An 18,129-nucleotide genomic window follows, 5' to 3' on the forward strand; every position below is an offset into this window, starting at 1 on the left:
TTCCAAGCTCCAGAGCCCCAGCTCCCTCAGCCTTTCCTCATAAGGGAGATGCTCCAGTCCCTTCATCATCTTTGTTGCCCTACACTGGACTCTCTCCAGCAGTTCCCTGTCCTTCTGGAACTGAGGGGCCCAGAACTGGACACAATATTCCAGATGCGGTCTCACCAGGGCAGAGTAGAGGGGCAGGAGAACCTCTCTGACCTACTAACCACCCCCCTTCTAATCCACCCCAGGATGCCATTGGCCTTCCTGGCCACAGGGGCACAGTGATGGCTCATGGTCTGTTGCTACCAGTAATGGCCTCATATTTATTTTTGAGAGGATCACTTTTTTGTGTTAGAAATAAAAACTGAACATTTAATTAAATTAATTTTCCATAATGGCCAAGTTATATTCTGGACTTCATGCTATCTGGAATTTGATATGTATTTTCCTTGTCCCTTGCAGGAAACAAGGGATTCCTTTCTGCATCAAAATACAACTGCTGCATCAACTTTCTTCCCTTGAAAACACAGGGCACCACCAAGAAAAAGGAAGCACTTTCACGTCAAACATGTGGGCATGCCCAAATTCTTCATCACTCCAGGTCTATGACGTCTGCATCTCTGATCCTGTAAGGTCCCATCAAGTAACAGGTCTTTCTATACCAGCCTGCAGCTTGGGCCCCAAAATACAGTCTTTACTGCAACTTAATCTCTAGTCTGCTCACACTCAGAAATAAAGGCTACTCTCCTACCTGAGATACAGACAAAAAGACGGTGAATAAGGTCATTACTGCCGTGAAATCTGGATCTGATCTTTTCTCGGGTGGCAATTTTAGCAGCCTGCAGAGCGAGCTGGATTTCTTCCTCATCGATGTCATCCGATGAACTAGAACTTGTCATTAAACTGCTGTAGATGAAAAAAAAAAATACAAGTAACGTAAATCTTCATTCAGTTGTTCAGGATGTTCAGTAAATCCCAAAGGATTTATGACTCAGGCAAAACTCTATAGCAAACCAGAGCTAATTGCTGTAAATTCTTCTTGAAGTTAATCAACACACAATCAATCGCCATCATATGTCTGATTTTCACTCTGTGGCATAGCTGCAAAAAAAAACCACTTTGAAGCAGAAAATCATTTGTCTGTATTTTACTGCATTTTCCTTAGTTATTACAAATTTCTGTGCCATTTTTCACATTAACTTCTTCTAAAAGCTCAGTGCTGAGACCATAACTCCACCACAAATCTAAAAGGCGAATATCAACCTAAAAATGAGAAGGTCAGCTCTAAAGTCAACTTAGAAATTGATTAATGTGGAAGTTAAGTTGAAAAAAGAAAAATTCTAAGTTGTGGTACCTTAAAATATTGGGAATAGAGTCTAAATATAACTTTACATAAGAAAATGGAAAGAAGAGCGATAAAATATAATTTACAGAGTAGAAAGGTAGATTAGTCCCCATATATACCTAACTGGAGAAATTGCTGCAGTGTCAAACTATTGAAATGGAATGGATCATCAACTCCAAGGAGATTAAAAAAGTGTCACCAAATATTCACTATCCATTTAAATTTTATCTGGAAAACCTGATGCACAGTTGGAAAAAAACAACCTGAGACCACAGGGAAGCTTTGGTGGGAATCCAGCTTCTTCAAGATTCAGGAATTACCTGAACTATCTGTGAATTGTAAATCAAGATGTATTCTTTAAAAAACAAGCACTTAGGGGAAAAAGTAGCACTTTGCCAATGGAAAACCCCTTAATGGGGAGTAAGAGCACAGGGTGTAATTATATTGAAGTCCTGAGGGTTCCGTGTGCTGACCGAAGGGGACACGCCACCTTACCCCACTACATTCACAGACAAAGGAACACTAAATCATCTTCCCTTTATATCGGAAAGAAATTGATCTCACCAATGATTACACAGAAAACTAGAATATTTTACTTATAATCATACTTTGGCTGTCCAAAATTCCAGAAGTCTCTACTACGCAGACTGCTATGTTAATAAAAAGTCGCTGATGCCATAAATAGCATAATGAAGAAGGTAGTTTCTAACACATTCTGAGTTCAATCTGATTTTATTAGGTGCCAAAACACTCACCACCTTGCAGATCCCGACCCCATGACAATATGCAGAGCAGTTATTGCAGGATAAGACACATAGAAAACAATTATAATTATTTTTAAGAAAATTTTCTGGGATGTAGTTTTGAAATTCTAGCTGTAGGCTATACAGGTAATCCTTTAAATATAAACATGAATTTATTAGGCTACACCACCTTAAAAGCCCTAGTAAAAACAGAACTGAAAATAAATACTGGAGATTACTTATTGACAGCAATATCAATGGAAAATGTGTAGCACGAGTACCTTAACTGGCTTCCCATTCTTTCCAAGACAGAGTAAAGAGCCGGCTTGCAAGAGACTAATTTCATTCATGTTATCTATTCCTATTACCAAAAGCAAATTCTTGTAAAAAGATATTAGTTCTATGTTTACAGTTCCCTCAGCACCACAACTGTGTAGGTTTATTAAAGATACTTGGAAACAAGTGAGAACGCGCGCTCTCAATTTTTCCTTTGGTTTTCCATAGGGGATATAATATATATATTACAATAGCAAGCCTGTCGGTGTGGAAAGGCCAGTGTTTGAGGCAATGAGAAGGTCACATAAGAACACAGCTTATGAAGGGGTAAACTGAAAGCCACGAGAGCCAGGAAGCGATTCCTAATTTGCAATGGTACGGGCTCAATCAATCACCTGCTCGCACAAACACTCACGTATACAGATAAAGGAGTTTTCCTGTCTCATAACATTACCAAATATGGTCTACTTATTTTCTTCTTTCTAAAAGATTTGGCCTCAGGACTGCGCCAAATGCAGTCTGTAATTACACAATCCCAATACCGTGGTCTTTTGAAACTCCCAATAAGCAAAACCCTCGGCGGGGGGCTGATTCAGGGATGACTCTTCCCTTCAAATCACAGTTGAAGAAATATTTCAGAGTAAGGCGTTCAGTGGGCAGAGAGCTGTCAATAGGGCTTTTCAAGAATATAAACTACTTAGTCCTTTTCCATTTTGCAGAAAGGAAGAAAGGCTCATTCCACAGTCCTGATTGAGCTCTGACCAACTGTACTAATAACATTTGGTTTTTCAAGTTTCTTCCAACTGGGAGGAATGTAGTTTTACCTACTTCCTAATTCCTCCAAGGAATTTGGTTTGACCTACTTCTGATCCAGGCTATTCCGTGTTAGATTTTGTGGTGTGTCACTAAGACTGGTCATGGCCCACCACAAGACTGGTTTGAACATTTTTTGCCTTAAAAATCCCTATTGCTGAACACATACAAACGGCTTCAGCACTGTGGGATGGAAGGTCAGCATGTTTGCATACTGCCATTAAATAAACTTCCATATGCACGCTCACATGTCAAGTACAATATCCATAAACAAAACGTTCAGAAACAAGGATATTTTGTATTCAGGATTGCTTGTGCCATGGGACAGAGAAAAGTCAACGATACAGAATAATTTACAAGTGCGCCTAAGAATCTCTACAGACTTAGAAACCATTATTCTACCTTCAGCAACAGGGCCAAGTTAGAGTTAGATGAAAATGACTCTCAAAGAATAGCTAATGACCATCTGTTCTTTACTTTAAAATGTATCTTACTGTTAAAATAATGTAACCAGAAAATTAATGTTATAGAGGCGGACAGAATTACTCTAAGAACATGAATATAGCAATTGTTTCAGATAAACGGCAAAAGAGACAGCTTTCCTTATAACAGGGTACCCCAAACAGCAGTGATGGCATCTGTGAAAATATTTAAAATTCTTTCTTTTTTTAAAATTGATATTATAAAAAATAAACCTGAATTCTGATCTACAAAGTTCAGCTTACCTTTTCCCCAAACTATTCTTTCAAACCAGTTATTTTTTTTTAGTTCTATAAGGAATACCATTCCTACTTGGCTTATCCAACATGCATGATTTGGCTCAGAATTCTCAGCTGATACCAGATGCATAGGAAGCATTTCATTAACGTCAGGCTACACTCAGATCTGGAATGTTTCACTGCCGATATCTGCACAATCCAGTATCAGTGCAGAACGTAAATAGCCATACTAAGCAGCTAGAGACAAGTCCTCATTTTCTCAGCTTCTTGGTTGAAGAGAACCCTGCATTACCCAAGGAATTAGGTTAAGAAGAGACAAGACCAAAATAAGTGTGGAACTCCCCTTGTGAAATGTTTATCATATAAGCAATGCTTATCATGCATTTATTTTTCATATTGTAAAAACACTGCAAAGTTAACACGTCAGAAGGCAAATATCAAGAAATAAGACATTATGAAAAAGGTTGATTCCAAACAGTAAACCTGCCTATATGTTATAAAGGAACAGATACCCTGTGCCACATGCAATGAATTAGCTTCTTACCTAACCTGGCTGGCAATTTTAAAACTGCTCTCCATTTGTCAAGTTACAACAGTAGCAAAAAATCTTTCAGCACTTTAAAGATTTCTCTCTAGAGCAGTTGCCTGGTGTCAAAGTTTGACTGGGAAATGTAGCGATATATGTATAAGCAACCAAAACCCAATAATGCAATTGTACACGAGATCATCTTACACCCATGGAACATTACAGAATTAAATTTCGAAAGGTTACTTCTGAGACAGGTTAAACAGTCATATCCATACATGTGGAACACGATTATGTCTGACACTTTCAGACTTCTGAAAGGCCAGTTATTTCAGGTAATCATCTGTGCTACTGATGGCCTTGTGCTGAATTTGTTGAGCATTGACACTCATCCAAAACCAGTGAAAGCAGCAAAGTCTAAAATGGAACAACCAAAGTCAATTGATTCAAAGTTGGTCCTAATTAAAATATTTTACATTGGAGCTCAAAGAAGAGTAGTGGTAGAAATCTGCAACCACTAACAGATGTTTCCTTCCAAATTTGTCCAGAAGTATTTGGTCCATTAAACCTGAAATCTGCTCCAAACTGAATGCAGAATGTATGAGATCGTCTCAAAGAATTTCTCATTACTCACAAACAAACCCTCAGAATATCTGAAGTATGCATTAAATATGCAGCACTGGCAGGTAAAAATAATTTAAAAGCTCACTGTATTGAATACAAAGAAATCAAATGAATTACAATGTTTTCAAAATAATAGCAAAACCTTTTTTAAAAAGTCGTTTGGTTTTATTTCTTTTTAGAAACCTTAGATCAAAAGTGGCCACTATTTGCAAAGGAGTAACCCCAATATATCTATTCTACTATAAAGGATGCAATGTCACCAAATATAATTGGAAAGTAAGATAACCCTCTAAGTCTCCGATTACAGGCAAAGTCTGATTACAGCTAATTTTCAGGCACAGATTTCCAAAGATTGTCAATGGTGCCATTAAAGTGAGAGGGCTCAGGTTCCAGCAAGAAAAACTCATTCTACAGAAGTCTAAAAGCAAAATGCTTAGAAGTTCTATGAACAATACTACAAATGTTTATTGGAAAAGTGTTAACACATAATTCAGCACCTATCCCTACACCTTTTGTGTTATACTAACCCCCGTGACACCAGCAATGACTATTCACTTGCTCAAAATCTCCAGCAAACTATTCACAACAAGAGCGGTAACACTTCCCGCTGCAGTGGGAATTCAAAGCTTGTATTATAAATCCACTTCACAGTGAATTAAAAATCCATGTATTCAGTGGTACTATTCTGATGTAGAGGTTTACTTGCTTGGCAAAATGAGTGTGATAAATTTTGAGACAGAGCTGCTCTTCAGCAAAGTTTGATCCGTGCCATATGGAAGCAGGTGAGATGCCTTCTACAGTAACAAAATGCGACAACTTTGCAAAAGGTTTTCTATGATTTCACACATTCCTATGTCACAAAAGGACGCTGCAACTATTAACCAGGCTGAAAGTTTTTACAAAGGGATAGTAGGGCAATTCTTAAATACCAGTGATGGTTCATAAAAGAATTACGACAGACTGTCCACAAAGCATTCACAATGCAGTTCCTTCAACTTAAACATCAGTTCATTTGCACTAGTTGGTGCAAATCTTAATGAACCTTAATGAATCTCTCTCATCTGTTACTCAAAATGCCACGTTTTGAATAACTAGGATAAAGATATAGATATATATATAGACATACATAGCTGTATCATGTACCTAAATTTCCATTATATATACATACATATGTTTTGAATATTATTGTTTGTAAAATATTTAAAAAAAACCCCAACAATATAATGAGTTCCCTGGCATTCATTTTTGTCCATACAGAAGGTAGCACAACGGCCACTTTATGCTCCGTGTACAATATGTGTAACATATACTTTCTACCCAATCTATGATATTTAAGATTTTTTCTCTTCCATCTCAATATTTTCAATTTAAATAATTAAAAAAAACCCAAACACACAAAAAAAACAACCAAACAACAACAACAAAAACCCACAAAACCCAAAATCAAGCTCCTAAACTTTTGCAGGCAAATCAGTGTGATTGTCTGCTCACAATTTCTAAAACTACATCGATCCCACTGATATTTGTGGAGGCTGTAGCTGGAAACCCCACCACTAACCTGTCAACCTGTCTTTCCCAAGCTATTACTGCTACTTTTATACTTCATAAGGCTATAGTGAACTCTGGGTTCCCATTTGAAAAAAGAATAAATAACTGTTCCAAGGGCCATCTAAACTATCAGACAATAGTTGGGGAAAGACAAAGGTTGCATACATGAGAAAAGTGAGAGAGGTTTGGTTTGTATGACTCCATGGCACTCAAAAAAAATATAATTACTACTTCCTATTCTGCTTTTTGCAGAACTTCTGGTGTTTCGTTTTGGATACTCTCACAAGGAACACAATGAACAGCAGGTTCCACTCTCTGGTCTCTAACATGTACTGGTTTTTATATGGTTGGGAAGAAAATTAGCATTAATGGTTTCTTACAATTATTTTAAGTGAAGGGGAGTGGCTATACACTCAGAGTCATTTAAACCCAATCCCGAACATATCGTCTTATTTAAGTAATAGCATATAGTTATTTAGGTAGGGACTGTATTTTAAGGAATGATCTCAGAAGCTACATTTAAAGCAGACCAAAAAATGCTTCAGTTCAGAACTTTATTTCTTGACTTTTTAACCCTAATATTTTATTGTGTCAAGAGGGTTTTTAAACGCAATCCTTCATGTATTTTGTCTCTATTTTAAGAGAAAATTCTAGAGAGGGAAACAGATCAAACCCATAAAGTGTTCCCAAGGCTGCAGAACCCTTGAGAAACAAGTAAGACAACTGCATGCAAATCGCTGTCAGGAACAACCCAACCAAGCACCACCAGAAAAGGAGTGGACTTGACTAGATGACAACATTATCACATGTATGAGCTCCATACATGTCAGGACATGTGCTAAAAGCCCCATCTGCTGTCAACCTTTTGAATTCCACAGTAGGGGAATTATTGAATTCCACAGTAGGGGGAAGATTTGCAGAAGCCCCTTCTTAGTTTACTCGGCCCCAGTTGAGGCGGGCAATCTGAAGTCAGCTAATGAATATCAGTCATTCGGCTAATGGGATTAGCCACATGTCCTAAATTATACCTTCAGTTGGGGAAAATTCCCCAGCCCTGAAGAAAACTGAATTTTAAATAAACAGCAAGAACTCATGCTCAATGTCCTAGCATCTTGTGCAGCCACCCACCCCTCTGGAAGAACATCCTCCCTCAGCCCTTCCACCATCACACTGCAGAGCCTTCTCCTTGTACTTATCACATTGGACTTATCCGAACCCACAGCTGTTGGAGCTGCATCTTGCTAAATAGATCCACCATAAGAAACTCTACCTCAACAACGGGCTCATTCAAACTCATTACCAGTCTGGCCTGGGTTTTCAGAAGAATGCAAAGATACTGTATTTCAAATGGGAATTAACAAAAAAAAACAACACCACAGACAGTGTAGGATTTATCAGCTTTAACAGTGCTCTCTCCCAAATAGCTTTTTTGGTCATTAGAGATAAAACTTCTATAAGAGTGCATATGAACAAATAACTTAAGAGCATTAGTAATCCACAGGGCTGCTTACTAACCATCAAATTTAACGTCAGATACTCGCAAGGTACCACATTTTCTGTTTTTCTTAAAATCGAACAAAAAAGGGATAAAACCTGCAAGATCAGGTTATTGTAAAATTCAAGAAAAAAATAGAACTGAAAATAATAGAAGTTAGAATATTGCTTAGGTTCTAAGATGTTGTCAATTCCACCATGACCTTTTTTTGTAACACTTTTTTCTAATCGAACATGCATTTAAAGCTCCCAAACATTCACTCACACTGCAAAAGGACAAATAATATGAGATTAGAGCACATAAATATTTAAACTTCAAAAATAACCCTGAACTGGAAAAACTGAAAGTGAAAAACAGAAATAATATAGCACTTATAAAGGAATGGTATGTAATATCAGCTCCAGTCTCTGATACAGGGATGGGAACACCAGTCCCAGCTTTTAAGCCTTATCCAGAACCTGATGCAGGACAGACAGAACCAGGAGACCTGAAGATGGATACAAATACTTTGAAGGGCAAAGAGTGATTTCATAAAGCTCTTCTGCAGTGTCCTCGGCGATATGCAACTTGCTGTATGGCAAGTTGAATTAAAAGTGAATTAATTCAGCACCCAATTCCAGCAGGTACTCTCCTGAGTGGCAACTCCTGCGTGGGGCAGAAATGAAGATGGAGCAGCAGCACTGAAAAACGTGTTCCAGCAGGAGGAACTCTGAGGGATAGGGAAACTTATTAGCACAACGTTTTCATATCGCCTCCATCGGTTCCCTCAAAGAACAATACAGAACAACCAGCTGAAGCATTAAGGCGTTCTGGGTCTAGGAGAATCCCGCAGGAACTCAGTATCCAGCCGTGGGAGCCAATGCTGAGAAAAGCTAATTAAAGTATTAGGTGGAGACTTAAAATTGTAATTAGAAAAGAAAGCTTTCTCTTCATTTTTCAACTTCAATGCCTCTGCCAGTATGAAGAAATTCCCTCTCTTTTCCTCCAATATAACCGTGGTTTTACAACGTATCTTGGTTTTAGGCATTACCAAAAACTCTGCAAAAGCTGCAGTTACCATAGTGATTTTAGTTAATTACACATAATCTCAAAACTTCCAAACATGCTATTCTAAGGGGTTTTTTTTGGGAAAACGATCTGTAAAATGAAATCTAATTTCTGAGAGCTAGTAATTTTTGTTCTATTAGTAGCGCAGGGAACACCAAGTGACATTCCACAACAGATTTTTACACATCATTAAAATGAACATGACTATAAATGTGGCCAAATTACTAAAAATGAAAATTACAAGTGAGCTATGTAGAAATTAGAACACAAACCCATTATGATCGCTTCTGTCAGTCTGCAGGCAGATGATATTGCATCTGGAACACAGCCCCCAAACGCCAAATATTGAGGTGTCTACCAGTTCTGCTAGAACAGACTTATTGCCCATGCTGCTTAAAATATTGTCCTATTTCACTTGATTTACACAGAGAGGAACATACTTTATATTTAATTTACTTCAACAATATCGGATATTTTAACATAGCTAAAATATGACGTTTATAATTTTAATAGGGAAAGACCAATAAACTTCAAACTGAATTTTCACCTTCCCACTGTAAAAAGCACTTGTTAACAGTAGTTCAACACAAACTGCCTGGGTTATTCCTTGAGAAAATAAATCTGCATCAGTTACTTGTTACGGAAGACAAAGATAAACATATAATATACCCCAAAATACCTTGTGGAATTTCCTAAAAGGGAATGCTACAGCTTAGAAAATGCTGCAACATTTGGAGATTGGATTTTTTGTCTTGCAGCGTGAAGAACAAGATAGGCATGAAACACATCCAGAAGAATCCTGGTGGTGAAAAGCTACAGACATCTGCTTCAGTCACATATGTCTCCCTGACTAAAATCATAAGCAAAAGCTGACAGACCTCATCAACGCCGGCAATTTGGTTTTTCTGGTACCGCTCAGCTGGCTGTTGGGACAAGGGATTTAGCAGCAAAGCGAGAAGACTGTACACAGCACCCTGTTTATAACTGTATTAATATGCATATTAATTGCCCTCATGCTGCTTGAGTGACAGAGCTATATGAAACAGCCCAGCCGCACGGTGCCCAAAACACACACAGGCAATTTGCAGTTCAAAATAATCAGGCAGGAATGGCACCTATTGTAGAGCCATTCCGATTTGCTCAAGGTATAAATCCTTTTCTCTTCCCACAGCTCTTCTCGCTGAGCTCTTTATTTCCATGATTCCAGCACATAAAGCTATTATCACCAGCCTTTTTCTGGTTACGAGCCGTCTTTCGGTAAAGAAAAGCTCTACAGTAAAAAAGGAAAGTACATCCACAGTAACGCACTGATCAAACCAAGAGCGACAGCACCAAACACTGACGCAGAATTAATCTGTCATTTTGCACAGCTTAAACAAGTATAACCTGACCAGGTTAACCACGGTAAAACTACAAGAGAGAAGATCTGGAGACATGGCTGATCAAGCAAAGTGTGACACATCAGTTAAAACATGTTGCTAACGCATTTGTTGTCCTCGAAACTGTCATCTACAAAATCCTCGGGGTAGTTACGATCGCTTTATTAAAACTTGTGGGCATGTACTCTGTGCTGTGGCTTTAATAGCACAGATGAGTGGGTAGCTGTGGACCGTGAGACAAAAGATCTAAATTCTCCTACTATAATTCACAGTCCAAGTTATTTTTCCTTCTTGCATACTCTTTGAGGTGCTCAAGTCTACTGATGGCAAAACCCAGAGCAAAACCTGGCTTTGTAACAAACCAGTCACCCAAAAGAACTTGGCTTGGTCTGTGAGATGGGCAAGAAACTGGCCTCCAGGCTCCACTCCAAGGGTGGTGATCAGTGGCTGTTACTCAGGCTGGCAGCCTGTCACAGATGGGATCCTCCAGGGATTGACGATGGGCCTCACACTGTTGAACATCTTCAGAAATGATCTGGACAATGGGATTGAGAGCACCACCACCAAGGCTGCTAATGACACTGCAGCAGGTGGTGAGGTGGGCACGTCAGAAGGGAAGGTCACCTTACCCAGTGACCTGGGCAGGCTGGAAGAGTGGGCCAGCAGAATCAGTGTGGGGTTTAACAGAGACAAGTGCAAGGTCCTGCACTGGGATTGGCAGAATCAAAGCTGAAAGGGACCTGGGGGTCCTGGTGGACACCAAGCTGAGCAGGAGTTAGCAGCACACCCTTGCAGCAACAAAGCCAAACTGGATCCTGGGCTGCATCCATGGGGACATTACTAGCAGAGAGAAGAGATGTGATCATCCTACTCTACCAAGCGCTTGTCAGGCCATACCTGGAGTACTGTGTCCAGTTCTGGTCCCCACAAGTCAAGAAAGACGCAGACAAACTGGAGAAGGCCCAAAGGAGGGCCATGAAGATAATCCAAGGCTAGAGAACCTGCCATATGAAGAAAGCCTGAAGGACTTAGGTCTTTTCTTCCCGGAGAAGAAAAGGCTTGGATGGGACCTTACCATAGTATTCCAGTACCTCAAGGGCAGCTACAAAGAGGATGGAGGCTCTCTTCATAAGGAGCCGTGTGGAGAAAATAAGGGGCAATGGGTGCAAACTGCACCGGGAAAGGTTTTATCTCAACATCATAATTTTTTTACAGTGAGAACAACGAATCACTGGAACAACCTGCCCAGGGATGTGGTGGATTCCTCATCACTGCAGGTTTTCAAGATGCAACTGGGCAGGGTGCTTGATCTCATCTAGGCTCCCTTTCCCATGACAGGTTGGGCCAGACGATCTTTCAAGGTTCCTTTCAACCTGGGCTGTTCTGTGGTTCTGCAAACTGACTGGCAAGGTGGCTTCAGTCTCCTGCAAAGCACCCTCTGCTTCTGAAACAGGTCATCAAAATCTCATCTCTCTCATTCATACACTATGATAATCTTCCCCGCCTTGTTTCACATGTGTTTACACTAGCAAGGATATACTCAAAATACATAAAGTGATAGCCTTCAACTACATCCAGCAAGCCAACGACCTTGGGCGCTGCCCACATGTACACAAATACAGATATTCCAACAGAAAAAGCCAGATAAATATCTCACTGTAATTGCTAGCAGTCTTGCTGTTTAGGCAGAGGCCTGAGTCACACAACACATTAGGTATTTATGGTCTGTGAAAGGAGGTAACAGACTAAAACTTTACCACTGGTTTTTGTAAATGCCTAAAACTGTAGAAAAAAAATACCCCAAAACACCAATATTTAAGCTACAATGACATACCTTAAAAAAAGTGATTGCTGATCAGAGAAGGCATGTGTTGTATCATTAAGGTTAGTTTAAAAGTTATTATCTATATTTAAAGTTGTCATTTATTGGGTCATCATAGGCTTTAAATGAAGTAGGCTTTAGCATGTACTTTAGGCAGGCAAATGAAGAAACACTGATGAATCTGTATTCAAGCTTCCCTTGCACTGCCTTACTCCAAAAACTCCATTGGCTTAAAATAAACTACCTTATTCTTCTGTTGTTTCACTTTTTTTTCCCTCATCTTTCCCAAAACAATGCTTTTCTTGGCATTTTCCAGCTCCGGTCTTGCAGAGAATTCAAGTTCATTCTTGGCTTTCAGCATAAAGTCATCTCATTCTGTTAGCTTTTGAATAGCCCTCACTTAGGTTTCCACTCAAATTAATGGCTCTCTCAGGGTCTTGCCCAACAATTCTAATACATATTGAAAGCTGACGGACAAACTCCTGCAAATGGTTTATTTTTAGAAGCTACTGGCTTGACTACTTCCAACAAGGAAATGGGTAAGATTCCAGCAGTGTGTTTTTATTAGCGGACTATTTACAACTGAGTAAGTTATATTAAAAATGGCTCTAAAAATGACATTTACAAAAAATAAGCCATTAAAATGGAAAAACTGGTGGATTGTTTCCTGGAGCTATCATAATACAAACAATGGACCAATTGCCACTTCCCTGCTGTAGTTATAAGCATCTCATTTTCACTGAAGTCAGCAGTATTATTGCACAGTCACACTGATGGTACAAAAAAATTCTGCTTAAAACCACAGTTTCTCTGAAACCTTCTGAAATACAGGGAACACATTTATTCACTGCTGAGAAAATTCACTACTGATATGGGCACCTCATGTCTAGATACTGCTTAAAGAACATTTTGAATAGATCATCACCTGAACTGAGCTGAACATTAAATTTCTCGACCATCAGAGCTCCGAGACTAGAGGAGGAACCTTCTACACAGGTGCCAATGAAATAATCAGCTCTTCCTTAGCAAAACCATTTGAGAAGCCCTCTAAGACCTTTTTTCCGATTTCTGCTCTGGAAATCTTCAGCAAGGTTTTAAAATGTTTTTCAAATTACTGTGTGTGCACAGTCAGTAATCAAAGTATGCAATCACAGTTCTGATTTCAGAAGGAAAATCTATGGCCAGATGCATTTCAACAAATTACACGCTTAATCGAGGTTACCGCTTTTCTCCATTGACTAAACAAGGAACCTACAGCAGCAAAACTAATTTAAGTATATCAGTTTGGTGCCTAAAATTAGGTGGGATGAATATAGCTCAAAAAATTATACAGCACCGGTTGATGATGGAAAAAGTTTAAGGCAGCAAATCACAGGCTGATTTGAAGCCGCCTTCTTTAACGGGTCCCAAATGGTTCCCACAGCCCATACAGCTTTTTGCTACCAATAGAGATGAAAATGGCATCAAAGACCCACATGTTGAACAGCACTTCTGGGATCCAAGAATTGGGAATTTCCTTCCTGGTTCTCCATTTGGAAAACAAATGCGTATATATATAGAATTCCACATATACAATGCTTCATTGTTTAAAACCCATTCAGTCTGTGCTGTCTAAGACACCAGTCTAAGACATCTGGCTAAGCTAGATTTGCAAAACACTCTGCAATCTGACAAGAGGAATTTCAGCCTCAGTATTTGTTATCTAACAGCACCAAGGAATTGATTATGACTTCACGGTAGGCTGAAATGCCAAATAAATGCACTTTGGGAATTTTTTTAGGCTAATTATTTTTCATAAAATATTGCAAATTTGTAATTATTGTTAATGAAAAAAAGCAAGAAAATTAAGTACACTGAAATGGCCTATTTGCTGAAGAATAACTGAAGTTACTTCTACTGTCCATTCAGCCAGGCCTGTGTGAAACAGTCTTGGATGTAGACGGTATTTAGAAGAGGGCAACCACTGCACACAGGTTAATTGGGTTCTGTTTGAAGAACAGTCAAAAGGAAATGTATTTCCAAATTAAACCCCTGAAAAGACAGTTTTAGTTGCGTTTTTCTGCTCTTATCTTAAAAATATGAAACTCTAAAAAAACTGAGCCTAAAGATGGGCACATTTTAAAAAAAAAAACAAACAAATAAATAAATAAATAAATATATATATACATATATATATATATATATATATACACGTACCATTTCCTCTATCGCTATTAAAAAAGACAGTTTACTCCCTCTTTCTGTCCCCAAACCTAGATAAAATTTGGAATTTCTGAAGTTCAAATGAAGTGCTGGGTAGAGATAAATGGATGAAAAAGGGAGGACAAGAAGCAGTGGAAGAAGATCTACCTCAACTGAACTAGTGGTATTTCAATCTGCCTATACCGGAGTAGAAATGTTACTGCATGCAATGTATGCAATACATCACATACATACGTCATGCAAACACTGAAAGAAGCAAAGAACTCATATTTCTGCTTTAGTTACGTTTTTTCTGCCCTAAACTTAATTCCTCTATTATTCTCTTTAAGTGCTCTGAACAAAACTAACTGAAGTTAACACTCATAGAATTTCAGAAGGTGATGATATAAACAAGCATTCTTACCAATTTTGGCCAACAACACTATGGAAGTTAAATTATTGTTAACTGGAACGCTCCCCTCATTTTATTAGGTTAAACCAAACGGAAAAAATAGGTTTTCTAGAAAGCCAAGACATATCTAAGACAAACATTTGATATTTTTCAAGCTAAAACCTGAAGCCTCTCCTAAGAAATGCTCTATGGACAAATAAATTAGAGATCATTGACATTCATAATTCATTGCTGTATGCATTAAAACTTTTCCATAATTAGTTGCCTCTCAGTTGCCACAGCACTGAAGAAAACTGCGAGAAGAAGAAAAAAGCACCTGCTGTTTGTTGGGAAGGAAGAATCCTCAGAAGTGTTGCTGTCACTTGATGCTTAATTCAATGAAAAATTTTAACCAAGCATAACCCAATACCATTTGTCAAATCTGACTGCGAAGCGATGTTATTACCTCAGAGCGTATATGCTGGAGACACTACATGTAGTGACAGAAACACTCTCATAGTCACTGCTGGAGATGGAGCTGAGGGGGGAATCACGTAAGCCATCCTGAGAACTGAAAAAACATACAGAAACAAAATGAACTGCTGAAGCAAACAAGGGTGAAAAACAGAGCACTGTGATAACTAATGGCTTCTCATGGATTAGACAAGAATAAGAGTCAACGGGCAGTTTTTGCTCTTGAGAAAATGGTACTAACCTATTCTGCTTTCCTCACAACAGGACAGACAGTTTTGCAAATTCAGTGGGTGCACATCTCACAAAAATCTTCAATTTAATTCATGCCATACAGATACAACATTCAGGAAGGAACCAAGGATCTTACATTTTCATAATGCATAGAAGGAACAGTGTACCCATGCTGCCAAGTGTGGTTTGATGTTATAGCAGAAATATAACAAAACAGAAAGTTCACAGAGTCACTGCATGTTTCAGGCTAAAACAACCTAAACAATTAGCTGCAAAACTTTCTGAAATATCGTGACAAGTTTGATCCAAGTTTCCTCCCAAAGGGAAGGAAAAAGCCTATGAGGAGGCAGAAAGCTGAGTCTTTAGCGGATATGAAAATACACCTATATCCCTAAATTTGCTCAGTCCCTATAACTGCCTTATATGCACACCTAATTTTGTGCTTTAAACCACCAGATGAGCAGGAAGGAGCAGTCCCATGGCAAACTGTCAGCTCTTCATTAGGGGACATCCACTGGCTACTAAGTAAAAGGATATGAACAATTTAAATGAATGGTACACAACTTGTATCTGGCATCCCCGGGCTAATGAAAAGCTTTTAAATAATGCTTTGTTTTACATCTTACATCATATTATCAACATAAGTAGCATTAAAAGATTAAAAAGTTTCATGAGGACTATCACACAGAATCACAGAATCGACTGGGTTGGAAAAGACCTCAGAGATCATCGAGTCCAACCCTTGGTCCAACTCTAGTCTGTTTACTAGATCATGGCACTAAGTGCCATGTCCAATCTGTTTAAAATCTCCAGGGACAGTGAGTCCACCACCTCCCTGGGCAGCCATTCCAATGCCTGACCACTCCCTCTGGAAAGAATTTCTTTTAATATCCAGCCTAAATTTCCCCTGGCAGAGTTTAAGCCCATGCCCCCTTGTCCTGTTGCTGACTGCCTGGGAGAAGAGACCAATCCCCACCTGGCTATAACTTCCCTTCAGGTAGTTCTAGAGAGTGATGAGCTCACCTCTAAGCCTCCTCTTCTCCAGACTAAACAACCCCAGCTCCCTCAGCCTCTCCCCATAGGTCTTATGTTCAAGTCCCTTCACCAGTCGTGTTTCTCTTCTCTGGACCCGCTCCAGCACTTCAATCTCTTTCCTGAACTGAGGGGCCAACTATAGAACTATCTTGGAAAGACTAATTTTTTGTTTCAGTAACAATTTACTGCTCAACCGCAGGAAATTCCACAAGCTGAAAAAAATTAAATTATACTAGATAAGAAAACATGCAATCTTGAGCAGAGGTATCAAAGCTGTGTTGGCTCCAGGCAGTGCAGAAGAGTCATTCGAGCCTGCTGAGCTTAAATGTTCAGTCAACAGAATTCTTTGGACAATGTAGAGAGAAACCTATGAAATACCTTCAGTTAAAAGAGATGTAATTATATAGGTCAGGCTTATTTTACCTTACTTCTCCACAATTACTAGCAGATTTTTTAATGTTCTTTTGATTTGTAGGCGTGTGCGGGGTACATAGTCAAACCAGCTACACTCCAAATTATTTTCTTCTACCAAATTTACTATTGTAGATATTTTTGCAGCTAGCAGTCTGGAAGAATGCTTAAGGGGAATTCTTCAAAGCAGCGTATGGAAGGTATGTGCTCTAATCCCACTAAGAAGTAATAGGATTTGTTTGCCTACCTCCCACTAATCTCTTGGAAAACGTATCCCTTCATGTTCCTCATTTCTGACTGCCAATGTGGAAATAAATCCCAAGTGCACTATGGTTTCAATGGAAGGAGAGCAGTCACAACTGGAAAATAATTTTATCAGACTTGAACAAAAATCTATTTAACTTTCATTCCTTTTATATAATTTCCCTTGCTAATTCTGCACATTATGAAGAGATATATGCATTTAAACAAAGGCTTCCTCTTTTATAGCTCATCACCTTTACCCATCCAATCTTACAATATGGTCATGCCACTAAAATGTACTTGTAGTACCTGTTTTATGGCAGCTAAATGATATTAAAAACCATTAGCATGCGATTTCACAGTGTGATTGAGCAGGAGAAGCTGTCTTGCAAAGATTAAATTTATTGTTCAGAAGAAAGTAATCTCTGAACAGCAGAACCAGGAAACAAGAACAAGTAGCAAACTCAGCACCTTTTATTTTCTCTCACTCAAATTTCTCATATCTTAGGGGGGAGTTAAACGCTCTAGGCTAAAACATAAACCAAACTACCACCCCAAATATCATCTCTCTATTAAGAGTGGATATTTACTGTCAACACTGTCCCAAGTCATGAAATTACTTTCTAACCCGTGGAGTGCACAGCCCAAGCCTTCTACACTGATAAAGGCTGCACAAAGTGCTGGACCTTGATGATAAGTAAATCTGATGAGTAACCTGAACATGACGGCCCACAACCAGCCTACATTGTCAAAGCTCTCAATGCTATCTTTATTTTCATCTTCACACGTTCTCTGACCATACCTTGTACCTCTTCTCCAGACTTATCATCCCCTCCATTGA

The 18,129-nt window shown here is 38.9% G+C and overlaps 1 protein-coding gene across 4 annotated transcripts in view; it reads right to left on the reverse strand.

Moving 5' to 3' along the window:
* Positions 1-18,129, reverse strand: part of ZFYVE28 (zinc finger FYVE-type containing 28) — a 159,602-nt gene that overhangs the window by 17,551 nt on the left and 123,922 nt on the right. For 3 of the 4 annotated variants that reach the window (XM_065060384.1, XM_065060387.1, XM_065060386.1), the window contains exons 9-10: positions 15,361-15,465; positions 737-891 (exon numbers count right to left, since the gene is read on the reverse strand). In XM_065060384.1, the coding sequence (XP_064916456.1) occupies positions 737-891; positions 15,361-15,465 (260 nt within the window). The remainder of the gene's footprint in view (positions 1-736; positions 892-15,360; positions 15,466-18,129) is intronic. The other variant, XM_065060385.1, reaches the window with a different exon arrangement.

Source organism: Columba livia, chromosome 4 (genome assembly GCF_036013475.1).
Source record: "Columba livia isolate bColLiv1 breed racing homer chromosome 4, bColLiv1.pat.W.v2, whole genome shotgun sequence".
Taxonomy (NCBI): Eukaryota; Metazoa; Chordata; class Aves; order Columbiformes; family Columbidae; genus Columba; species Columba livia.